General features: G+C 41.0%; 1 protein-coding gene across 1 annotated transcript in view; it reads right to left on the bottom strand.

Annotated features, from left to right (window-relative positions):
• The window catches only part of KPNB1 (karyopherin subunit beta 1), a 22,581-nt gene extending 9,462 nt beyond the window's left edge, over positions 1-13,119 (bottom strand). The window contains exons 1-11 of the mRNA XM_025280245.3: positions 12,785-13,119; positions 12,623-12,681; positions 10,380-10,562; positions 7,918-8,118; positions 6,717-6,869; positions 5,032-5,091; positions 4,385-4,474; positions 3,924-4,034; positions 2,830-2,931; positions 1,112-1,336; positions 69-260 (exon numbers count right to left, since the gene is read on the bottom strand). Of these exons, the coding sequence (XP_025136030.1) occupies positions 69-260; positions 1,112-1,336; positions 2,830-2,931; positions 3,924-4,034; positions 4,385-4,474; positions 5,032-5,091; positions 6,717-6,869; positions 7,918-8,118; positions 10,380-10,562; positions 12,623-12,681; positions 12,785-12,824 (1,416 nt within the window). The 5' untranslated portion in view covers positions 12,825-13,119. The remainder of the gene's footprint in view (positions 1-68; positions 261-1,111; positions 1,337-2,829; positions 2,932-3,923; positions 4,035-4,384; positions 4,475-5,031; positions 5,092-6,716; positions 6,870-7,917; positions 8,119-10,379; positions 10,563-12,622; positions 12,682-12,784) is intronic.

Genomic DNA, 13,119 nt, shown 5'->3' with positions numbered 1-13,119 from the left:
CACACCTCCTACTTCCTTGCCAATGGCTTAGTCAAGCTCCTTATCTCAACAGGAAGAAAATGCCTCACCCAGCACACATTTGAAGCCACTCTGGGTTCAGCACTGAGGCCCTCAATCAGACACTGCAGCAGGGGAGTCAAGTAGACATCATTGATGGCGGCTTCAGGGAGCAGTTCACAGATTCTGCCCACTGTCCATGCAGTTGTATCTCGAACAACCACACTGGGGTCTTTCATTAATTCTATTAAGGTGGGCATAGCCTGTAAACATAACAGTTATTGGCAAAGCAAAACAAAGATTGAAATTCATGCTGACCAACACCTCAGAAGAGGAAATACTGATGGTTGGGTTTTAACTCAAAGTTATCAAAACAGTTTTGTCATTTTGTAAGATATGCTCGTCAAATATTCAACAATATAACAAAAACTGGAAACATGAGAAAGTCCCTCTCTCTTCATCAAATCTCAGTACAGTTTTATTAAGACTTTGGTATGAATACGTTCTGCCATCTTTACTGAATTATTCAGGCAGAGATCCCAGGATGCAGCTGAAATGGCATTTAGCTATTCCTGAAAGGTTGCGTTCTATATACTAAACAACTAAAATGCACTCTTATGTCACTTGCTGTAGCAAAATAAATAACAAAACTTTCATTAAGATTTTTCATTACATGTCATTTTGTCCTGAGGACTGAATACTCACATCATCAAAAACCATGGAAAATTATTTGTGTTATAATATTTAGTGAAGAAAAAAGAAACCAACAAAAAACAAGTTGTAAAAGTATTCATACAGTTAAGACCTCCATTCTAGTACGCACACATAGAAAAAAACCTTCAAGGATAAATACAAGGCATTAATAATGTTATCCTTGGGCAAGAGGATTAAAGGTAACCTTTTTGGGGGCCTTTTCTCCATTTTTCAAGTCATATGGTTTTTATAATAAAAGTTAAGTAAGAAATACATTTTATGCCTCACTGACAGCAAATAGCTATCTAGAAGTGACCTTTGTGGAAGACTATTTACAGCTTTGTTCTTAAAGACAAATCTTCAAGTAAAAGGTTAAACAATAAACATCCCATTTTCCACCCCTACACTGCCTCAGCTTCACCTGTATAACCAGTGGTTTGAGTTGATTGGGCTCCGGGCCTTCCAAGATGCAGCCAAAAGCCATCACTGCTGCATCCCGGTACCGCCAGTCAGGGTTCTTGATGTGTTCTTTGATGAAGGGAAGGACATGTGGGACAATGTCATCTTCACAGCAGGTGGCCAGAAGCATTAGGCACACCCCTGCGGCTTTGCAGGGGTTCCAGTCGTCATCGTCGTCATTTTCATCCTGGTGAAAGAATGTGGCGGTAGTTCAGTTCTTGATCAAAGAAGCTCATCAACTCAAAAGGTCCTCTGATTATAGTACTCCCAATTATCATTACAGCTTAAGCTTTGGGGAAGTAAATAAAATAGAAAACCTTCCTATCTTTATCTCCTCCACAAAAACTCATCAACACAACCTCTGTTAAACAAGATGCAGAGGGAAGGTATTTCTCATGACTATACAACAAGACGAACAAACTCCCACTACATGGAATACAGATGCAATTTCAAATACATCGAGTAAAAGGCAGAACAGAAGAAAGCTAAATGACTAGTAATGTAAAGCTCAAAATCAGTCAAAACCTATGGAGATAAAGGTGAGGGAAGAGGAAGAAGGCATTGGTAGGCAGAGCCTGCTGGTATGCCAGTAATTGTTATATTTCAAAAATTAAAAAAAGATTACATTTGGATCTCCCTTGAAACTGGAAATCAAGGTGTTTTTTATTGTGGCCATTCACACCAGAGTAATTTAAGACAATTATACTTATCCAGTTTCAGAAAATTACATACCTAAAGAATGGTTTGTTCCCAAATGAGAAGCACAGCAAAAATATACAAAAGCAAAAATACTAAGATCAAAAGATAAAAAAAAAAAAATAGCAACTGTAAAACTGAAAGATGAGATGAAAATTTAAGGGCACACCCTGTCCATTTCAAAGGAATATATCTCTACTTATCTTTTGAGACTGCTATATTAAAAGTCATGAAATTCCCTAAAAATAAATTATATTCCTGTATACACAGAAATTTTGCAGTGCTCAGTTACAGCATTATTTCCTCAGAGCATTGCCAGCTCTTTGGTACAGTTCACATGTACCAGAACAGGTGAAGTGACAGAATCTTTCTAAACACTATACCAAAACAAAAGGAACACCATAAAGCCAAAAAGGAACACCAGAAACTAAGAACACTTCTTAGAAGGTAACTTCTCAGGGCTTCCCTGGTGGCCCAGTGGTTAAAAACCTACCTTGTAATGCAGGGGACACCCTTCAATCCCTGGTCTGGGGAGATCCCACGGGCTGTGGGGCAACCTAGCCCATGCACTACAACAAGGGCGGCACCCTAGAGCCCATGCTCCGCAACAAGGGAAGGCACTGCAGTGAGAAGTCAGCTCACCAAAACTAGAGAGTAGCCGCACTCTCCACAACTATAGAAAGCCTGCGCGCAGCAACAAAGACCCAGCAGAGCCAAAAATAAATAGTTTTTTAAAAAACAGATAATTTCTCTATTTACTCATTAAACCCACATTCTTCATGAAGTCTTGTTACTTTTATCTGGTCACAAACTACTCAGAGCCTAAAGGACCTTAGAGATCCAGTTCAGCATTTTGAAGTCATGGATAACAGAACATCAAGTTGTTTCAGAATTGTGGAGTTCCTTCACGCCAACTGTTCCACAGCAAACCAACCACTACCACGGCTTCACAGTTCACTTGACTAGATTTGGAGGGTAACTCACCTGTTTAGTTAGTGTCTGTGTGAGGATTGGAACCAGGTACTGTAGTGCTCCCTTGGCATAAAATTTGCTGGTGTGCTCAGGGGGCCGTCCTTGTTCTGCTGCCTGAAGAGAAACATAAAGCAAATTCGGATGGCAGCAAACAAACGATGAAGGTGTACCATATAAAGGCACACAGCGAGAGCTGCCCACGGGTCTGCACAGAGACACAGGGACATGGAGACTGCCCTGGTGGTCCAGTGGTTAAGGCTCCACGCTTCCACTGTAGGTGGCATGGGCTCCACCCCTGGTTAGGGAAGATCCTGCATGCCTTGAGGTGCGCTCCATCCCCCGCCAAGACATGTGAGTATATGGTAACACACAGCGTGAGTGGTCTTTGGAGGCACTCATTTTGTCTAGCTACTTCAGTGAGATTCTTTTAGGCCATACATAGAATGGACTTTAAAGGATCAAAGCAATCTTAAGAATTACATTCTTTTCGGATTCATTTCGATATCTGGCAAAACTAATACAATATTGTAAAGTTTAAAAATAAAATAAATAAATAAATTCCAAAAAAAAAAAAAAAAAAAAAAGAATTACATTCTTTTTTCACTAATTGACCTTTGGATAAAGAGATGTACTAAGCTCCCATAAGGAGGCCAAAAGTAAGACGGTGCTTTCTGAAGGACATAAAGACAATTAACGTTGGAAACAAAGCCGGAATTTTAATTTGCAAGTGCAGAACTAACCCCTTTCTCCATATCTAATTTCTTCACCAGAGTTGGTAAGCTATCAATTATACATCCCATCCTTGCATTAGGACTTCCGAAAGAAAATAATTCAGCATCAGATAGCATCTGGTTAAAATATGACTGCCTGCTGCCCCCTTGTGTTCACAGGACTAATATTTACAACAAATCCCAACTGGTAAAAATAGATGCCTCATGGCTTTGGCTAGTGAAAAAAAACAAACCCAAAATCTCTACAAATGGAGATACCTTCTAACCCCAGTCAGAATAAAGCTCTCCCAGAGGAGAAAAGTAACATCCACAAAAAAGGTAAGTCCCAAAACCCAGTCAGAATAACAGCTCCCACCACATCAACCCTCAGCTCACCTCTGAAGCTTCAATGGCCAAATCCATTTCCTCATCGCAGACGTTGGACCAGAATTCTATCCCTTGTAGGGCCACCTCATCAATGTCACTTTTCATTGCTTCAATTGTGATCTTAAGAGAGAAAACAAGATACCCCAGGTTCCAAATAAGTGCTGGTTCAAGTTCGACCCCTCCTACAACCACAGATATTCAAGTTTCAAAAATGTAGATTTATGAAAGCTAGGTCTGAAATGAAAGGCAGGAAGAAGAAACAGAGTTTTAAAATACACTCTTTTTATGAGTACAAAGTTAGCACAAGTTTTCTTGGCACACTGCTGATGAACTCAAATCTAATACTCAAGGAATTTCCTTGATTTCACAACATTAAATAAAAAAATTACAGAACCGACAGAACAGCATCTAAGAATAAGGGGCTTTTGCAATTAGCTATATGGTCAACTGCATAAAACGGAAGTACTTACTGCAAAAAGAGCAGGACCCATATATGTCTCCATGTACTGATAATATAAGGACATTATCTTCACCAGATTCTGTAAGGCAGCCACTCGTACCTGTGCAAACATCAGATTAAACCGTTTACTTCTTAGTTTAATAACAATGCAATCTGACAAAGGTAAATGAGTAACTGCTTCACTTAAGTGGGTCAATAATCTATAGGGTCAACTGAGGCATATTTGGGTAATATTTTCCTCTCCTTTTTTACTTTAAAGGTGTCTGTGAAACCCTTGGCAGGACTACTCACTATTGCCCTCAGACTGGATGTTACTTCCACCTGCTTCAAGGGTCAAGGTTTAGGTTCCTGAAGTAGAAAAGCTGTTTCAAAGGCTATAACAGAAAACGGGCCCTTGAACCCTACAGCAATTAAGTAGCAAGGCTGATCACAAACTATTTCTCCCTTAAATCTTTTTAAAGAGGGTGGCAACTTCTATCATGTTAGCTTTCCAAAGACTATTCTTCCCTCTTCTCCAACATATTGAATAAAAATTCTTTTATTAATAAAAGTATTAGTCAAATGCTATTTCTGAAGTCACCAGATTCCAATATTTCAAACTACTATGCTAGAGTGAGCATTTCCTAGCAAAGATAAAAGACATGACCTCACACTTACCCTCGTATCTGGACACTGTGTGGCTTCACAGACTACCTGCATAATAAAGTGCCTTTCGGACTGTAGAAGAACAAAAATAAAGAGAATTAGAAGTTTGCAGGTTTTCCTGGACACAGCAATGGGACTATGAGGACTCCAGTGTTTGTCCTGGTGTCTACTATTTGACCTGCCCTCTAAGGAGGTCCCTAATCGTTTAATCCCTCAAATGATCTTCACTAAAACAAGACTTGAAGAAGGAAGCAGATAGGAAAATGTAGGTCACAGGATTTAAATAAAGATGGTTAAAACAAAAAAAAATCATACATCAGGAAAACTCCTTTCCTTGCATTTAAAAGAGAATTCTTAATTTAAACAAACCCAGATCAAATATGGTAAAATATAGAAGACTAATGAATTTTGTTTGCTACCATCCTCTTTTGATATCTACAAGGAAAAACCCAGTTTTCCAAGCAATTAGAACTGCAGTTTGCTTTGGTTTCTTAGACATCCCAACTCTGTCCAATCTAAGGCCCCCCCAAAAAACCAGAAAGCCCAACTAGAGTTAAGAAATATACACAATGCTTTCAGACCATATCATCCAGCAATTCCACTTCTGGATAATATATCCAAAAGAACAGAAAACAACTTCTTAAAGACATATTTGAATACCCATATACATAGCAGCACTATTCACAATAGCCAGAAGGCAGAAGGAAGCAAACCAAATGCCCATCAACAAACAAATACAATGGAATATTATTCAGTTTTAAAAAGGATATTCTGACACATGCTGTAACAGGAATGAGCCCAAGACATAACGCTAAATGAAATGAGCCAGTCACAAAGACAAATCAAATCCTGTATGACTCTGCTAATATAAATTATCTACAGTAAACAGACTCATAGGAACAGAAAAGTAGAAAAGCTGGTTGCCTGTGACTGGGAAGGGGAAAACAGGGAATTAACAATTGTTTCAGTTTTGAAAGATGAAAAAAGTTCTGGAGATTGGCTGCAAAACAACGTGCACACACTTAACACTACTGAGCTATACATTTAAAAACGGTTAAGATGGTAAACTTTATTTTATTGTACATTTTAACACAACTAAAAATAAATAATAGAGGGAAATCAGTTCAAGTTCAGTCGCTCAGTCGTGTCTGACTCTTTGTGACCCCAAGAATCGCAGCACGCCAGGCTTCCCTGTCCATCACCAACTCCCGGAGTTTACTCAAACTCATGTCCATTGAGTCGGTGATGCCATCCAGCCATCTCATTCTCTGTCGTCCCCTTCTCCTCCTGCCCCCAATCCCTCCCAGCATCAGTCTTTTCCAATGAGTCAACTCTTCAAAATAGAATTTATATATTAATTTCCAAAAGCACCTTCCTATGGAAGTACGAAACAGCCTAATTTCCATAATTAAAGAAAAAAAAAACAACCCCAAGCATACTCACACTTTGGACTACAAAAGGGAAAACCTAAGCCTAGAAACATTTTAGATCACATTATTCCCAAAAGCCAAAGAGAAATGGCAAACACCTACTCCATGGCCATCTTTCACAAAACACAAATTTTAACTAGACTGGAAATAAATACTTCTAAACAAGATAGTACTTTCTGAATCATAACCTTAAAACAACACAAAACTTTCATTTAATTCCCCTGCCTCATCCTCTGAACCTATACTTTTTAATCAAAAGACACTTACCTCTTTGTCAAAGTTTGCTTTGGTGAACTCCAGTGAGTTCAGGAGTGCATTAGTAGCTGCTAGCTTCACATTATTACTAGGCTCTTCTTTCCTCATCCCCTGGATTATGGCAGTCAGAATCTCATTGGATTTATCCTGTAGCTGCTCTGGGTCCTGAAACAAGCAGAAGTGCAGTGAATATAATAATTGAGCTCATGACTAATCAGCAGTCCTTCTATTCAAGAGAGTATCATGAGACTTTCTCTGATCTTTCCCCAAACATTTCCATTTAAGGACAAACTACCTACAAAATATCCCAGGGTCTGATAGTCCAAACTTGAATTGGAACAAGTTAAACTCATCAACTTCATCTCCTGACTTCTTAGCATAATGACTCTGGGCACGAGGCAACGCTGGCTCCCCCCGCCCACCGTTCTGTGCACATGGAGATGGCAGTGTGGTGTTTCTTCCAGGCCATCTGTACCAACTGAAATAAAGCTTCAGAACATCTGAGGACCAAGGATCAACACCTGGGCACATCTACGGAGTCAGGTGCTGTGGACTGCTTTGCTTCATCAGATCTGTATATCAAAACTGATACCAATGGAGAAGGAAATGGCAACCCACTTCAGTATTCCTGCCTGGAGAATCCTATGGACAGAGGAGCCTGGCAGGCTACAGCCCATGGGATTACAAGAGTCGGACACGACTTAGCATCTAAACCAAATAAAATCTGAAGAAATAGAAAAAAAAAAACAAAAACCTGATACCAGGAGTGGTAATCTCAGCAGCAAGAGTCCTAGAAGTGCTGCATTTAACATTCTGTGTCATGGCTCCAGTGGTTAAACCAACCACAGCAAAAGTTAGCAAACTGTTTCTGTAAAATAGTCATCGAGAAAGTAACACAGCATTCCTGCTATATTGAGGATGTTCAGAAAGGGATTAGGTCAAGGAGAGGAAGCAGATTCTATGCCTCTCCAAACAGGGATTTTCATCTTGAGTTTGTGACCCTTAAAAGTCTCTTTCCTTTAGGGCATGATTAGCAATATGAGGATAAATTAACTATCCAAATATAGAAGTCTAACAAATAAAGCAGCCCTACTTTCAAAACACAGTGCAGTAGCTTGTTTTTTTTTTTCCATGATGATAAAGAATAATTCTAATACCATGCATGTTACAACTAGAGGGAATCAGCAGTACATAAGTTAGATACAGTACTTACTATATCTTGGCAAATGTAACCAATAGCTTCCAATGTTGACTCTTTCATGTGCTCTGTGCTGTTGGGGTTTGTGACATTGGCCACCAGCTGAGGAATGAGTTCTGGCCACTGGTTCACTGGGATCTCTGCACAAGCAATACCAGCCACACACTGCGAGGCAGAACTAGGCCGGTACGTTTCTGTGCCCAAAGTCTGCAAAACCTGTGTGGGGGCACACACACACAAAGACAGAAGATATCAATTCCTAATACTATTTGAACACATTGTGCCTACCAGCACACATCTTACATCAGTCTCTGAATTATCTTTAATACAGCGAAGCAGGAAAAGGCATACATAGCATAAGCCAACTATTGGGAATAAAGCTGGCCTCAATACCAAGAGCAGCATAATCAGCATTGCCCCAGAGCCTAGAAATGAAACCAATCACCCCCTATTTCCAAATAGAATCTCCAAAGCCAGAGACCTCACCTCAATTTTCAACACAAGGTAAGAAAGTAGCAAAGGCACAAGTATAGACAAAGAATGAAGCCACAATGACCCAGAGTTAATCATTACCATGATCAGCTAATTCAGTCAATGAACTCACTAAGACTCACCAGTCCACTCAAAAAGGCAAACAGTTAACTGTTCCTGGCATGAACACAGGACAAAGAGTAGCTGCCAGACATTCAGGCCAGCTCTGCTGACTGGGTCAGGTCACTTAGTATCCTGCTTTGTAGCTAATAATAATGAACTCCCTCCTATCTTTCCCCCTTATATGGTATATCATCAGCTCAGTAACAGTCTGACTGATTGTAAATGAAGGTTTTGCTCTCTAGGCCTACCAGAGCTAGACTGGACTTTAACAAAATCTGTGTGTCAAAGACATGGGTAGGGAGCAGGGATGAGATGAACTGTCCAAAAGGGCAGGGGGTGAACAGGTATTAATCCAAGTCAGACTAAGAAATCATAAGGTACCTTCATGTTGTATTGCACCAGCTCCTAGTACATATGGAATGCATACTGAATCCCAGTCTCTGTGTTTATCTTCTCTCCTTTAAGTTGCTTCCAGAAGACCATTAATTAATATTACCTCAGGTGCTTTAAAAACTAAATGTCTAACTCTTGAGTACTAAAAGTTATTTAACCAAGGGTGACCCTAATGGTAATACTCAATTATCAGAAATAAGAGGAGTAAGAAATTAGCTCTCAACTCTGTCCAAGACCCAGATTTCAAAAAAAGAAATAACCACCAGCACTGAGAGTATTACCAGATGTGCTATGAAAAGGAAAAAAAGCCCTAAATAACTGCTATTACCTTTCATGCACAAAAGCTCAATAATGCTGATAGAAATTCTTACTCAAAATTTAAAAAAAAATTCTGGGGTTAAGATTGATGTGCCCCACCCCCAATTACAATTCTGATCATGTCTTCTCCCATTTACTACTGTGAAATTTGAGGAAAATGAGAAATTGAATAGTAAATATCAAGATTTCCAGTCATTAATGGGATAAACTTCATTGATATCAAATTACTGAGAAGAAGATTAAAATGTTATTATATAAGCAAACTCAAGTAGATAGAAATAGCTCTACATATTCCAAAGAAGATTCAAAATAAGTTGGCTTTTGTAACCCAGTTTTTTGTCATCAGTTCCTCCATGCAAGACTAGAGAAAGAGGTACATAATTAGAAACAAGTTACTGCTGCAAAGGGCACTAATTTACCTAATGCTGACACCCAGAACCAGGAAACAGAAAATACGATATGCAGAACCATGACCAGCACAAGTACAGACGCAGGAATACTCTCAATGGCTTCCCATCAAATAGCAGGGCCCATCTGACTGCACAGATTCTTGACTTACTACTCTTTGCACCTTATTCATGTAAGACAGGCCACTAAAGATCTAATTTTTAAAAAGCATATATATATACATATATTCTGATACTCTGCTGTGGCAAGAATTATGGATTTCTAATTCAACAAAAAACTCAAAAGAACCCCATAATGCACAGACAGCAACAAGGGACATTCAATTTTACTTTTAAAAAAACAAAAACAAAAAACCCATCTGCTAACTCTTAAACACTGACAAAAAGCCAGATACTTCTAAAAGTTTCTCATAATTTGCTAAATAGATAACAACAAGATTAAAGTCATAATCTTATTTCATAAACTCTTTGGGCTTGAAAGGCCCAAGAGATCATTTAATTCCCCTCCTGACCACACAGTGAAATGCCTAACCCACTAAACACTGAGAATTATCTACAGTAGATGTTCAAGAAAAGCTCCATGCTAGTTAACTAAGGAAGAATCACTTGGAAAAAGACTGTATGAGAAAAACTTAAATACAACTTTCATCTTCAAATTTAAGTCCCCCAATCAATTATTACACTGTCAGCCCTATCCCAAGTAGATGACAAAAGAACCCACATTCCCTAGGCTAATATGACCAAAGGGAGATGAAAGTTACTTACATAATTCTTAACTTCCCGTCGAGCATTAGCATCAATAGCTAGCCACCTCTGCTGATATTGTGCCTTAATATCTGGATCTTTAGATGTCAAAGAGTTCTTGATTTGTAGACCAGCTGCAACTCTGGCAACTTGACTGTTTCCTGGATTTGCCAGCACTCTGGACAGTTCCACAAGGAAAGTGGGCTGTTAAGAGATGTGAATAAAATACCTCTTAGGAATTTCACCAATTGAGAATAGCACCAAAAAAACTGGGGAAAACCTAAAAATTTTAGGACATAACATAATGTCTCAGAAAAATGCCAAAATATTTACTTCAAGATTCCTAAAAAAACATTACTTGGTACATAAGGAAGTCATCCATCTTCTCACACAGACTCAGCATTTAACAAGGAGATACAGCTTAGTGCCCAAATCTTCACATTAGATCCCCCAGAATTAAAACAAGTTTGACAAACTGGTAGTCAGAGGATTCTTCTACATGCCTAGAATAGTATCTGGTACCTCAGTAAATTATACTTATTAACTTAATATGTTATGATAGGGTAGAAAGTAAAGTTGTTTAATTTAGATTTTAAAAAACCTTAGTCCAAAAAGAATGATATTCAAGGGTAGCTTTTGATCCCATGAAAGCATGCATAAGAGAGGGAAGTACTTCTAAATCTAAAACAGACTTAGGAGGCTAATCTTTAGTTTTAAGTGCTTCAGCAAGAGGATAACAATGTAAAACATATATATAAGGAAAAAGCAATAACAAGTATTTAAAAATAGGGGGCAACTGAAAGGATAAAAATGTCAAGGAAAATGACTTTATGGTTACCACACTAAAGGTTCCTATTCATTTTGGTCTTGAGTTGTTTAAACACAGTGGATTTTTAAATCCACTCAACCTTTTGTACTGCAGAGGTCCCCAAAACTACTCCTTTGGTTTAAGTATCTTAATACACATTACTCTTCCCCACAAAAAGCTTTCTCCAATGGAAAAGTTAACAGGAAAACCCAAAAGCAGACAGTTTCTTACCACTAACAAGTTCCTTAATCACAGTGGAAGATAATTCTTAAAACTTTCATTAATTAAAGAATGTTAGGAACATTGGGAACAAGACAAAATAAATGTTAGAAATAAGAAAAGGCTTCTTGCAAATTTAGCAAAACCAGAAAACAGAAATATATATACCAAAGGTTTCATACTAGTGGATAAAAATCTTTTCTATGGAAAGTTAAGGATAAAAAGATGAGCAACAAAAACTAGCATACAGAAGGGGGGGGGACCCACAAAACACAAAAAAGCCTAGCTTGTATAAAATATAAATACTCCTTGTCACTGTTTTTGCTTGTGTTATTTTGCATAGATAACACAAAAGAACACATCTGGTTACAGTGTTCTTTACCTCAAACCATGTCTAGTATCACTGAGCCTTTTCTCTGCTCCCCATCCCCCCAGCAGGAGGGAATACACTGGCACACAGGCTGTTTCAACCAATTCATCTAACAATTCTTATAGAGAGGTCCAGTCTCTAGTGGGCTTAACATTCATTTTTCCCTGTACCCCTTAAATTCGAAAATATGATAAACGAGGAACTTTCCTCTGTGATTTCCTCTGGAAACAGGCCCGATCTCAAGGATGGGCCTCAGCCTGTTATCTGGGTGCAGATTTAGTCTCTACTGATTGAAGGGAAGGGGGGACCTGGGAGAGGAATAACCAGTCAAGAGAGGGAGAAACATTGCCGGAATGGGTTAAGAGGCATTCAGGTGCAGGCCTGGCCATGAACATAGATTAAGGGAGACTGGAAAGGTGGAGCTCTGCAAGTACGTAGAAAATCATAGGGGCCAAGGGACAGGAAGGAGAAGCCGGTCCTGATCCGAACAGGGCGGGCAGCGGGGCTCGGAGCTTCCACATGGCCCCTAGGCCCGGCTCCCCCACCCCCACCCTTGCTGAACACGCAGCGCGGCGCAACCTAACTTCCCCTCCCTCCCTCTTTCTCCCTCCTGCCGCACCGCCGCCCTCAGGCCGCGCGCCGATTGGGCGGCAGTCACCCCGGCGCGCCGCGCCATTGGCTAGATGCCGGGGCCCGGGGCGGGACACACCCACCGGCTTCCCGATGGCGGGGTTAGGTTGGACCGGGGGGGGGAGGGGGACGGGATGGGGCGGGGTGGGTTCCCGAGGCCTGGGCCTCCGGGAGGGCGGGAAGGCCCGCACGCAGGGGATGGGGAGACGGGATGGGGCACGGTGGGGTGGCACGCACCAGGTTCTCCACGGCCGCACGCTCCAGGAACTTCTGCGCCGCTTCCAGTTCCAGCCGATCTGGGGGGAAGGAAAGTGGGAAAAGGGCCAGGGTCAGAGGGGCCAGGGTTTCCCCTCCCCCCACCCAATCACCTCAGCCCGACCCCCGGCCCCCGCGTCCTACCAGGAGACACGGTCTTCTCGAGGATGGTGATCAGCTCCATGGCGAAGGTGGTGGCGGCGGCGACTCCTCCTAAGACGACGGCCCGGCCTCTCGGGCGGCGGCTCTTAACTGGGGATGGGGGTTGGGGGTCGGGTGGGAAGGGAGGGTGGGGTGGGGGGCGGGGGTCACCACAAGCCCATTCACCGGCTCCCTCTTGGTAGTCGCTCCAGCTCCCCTTCCTTCCTCCTTTCCTTCCTCCCTCTTCCTAATTTGCTGCTGGCGGCGGCGGCAGCTGCTCCTCTGACGGCGGGGGAGGGACCCCGGGGGCAGCTCAGAGCGCCGCTGGTGCTCGGGTG

The sequence above is a fragment of the Bubalus bubalis genome, chromosome 3, assembly GCF_019923935.1.
Source record: "Bubalus bubalis isolate 160015118507 breed Murrah chromosome 3, NDDB_SH_1, whole genome shotgun sequence".
In the NCBI taxonomy this organism is placed as follows: domain Eukaryota; kingdom Metazoa; phylum Chordata; class Mammalia; order Artiodactyla; family Bovidae; genus Bubalus; species Bubalus bubalis.
Note: the sequence above shows the minus strand (reverse complement) of the source record. Positions and strands in the feature narration are given on the sequence as shown.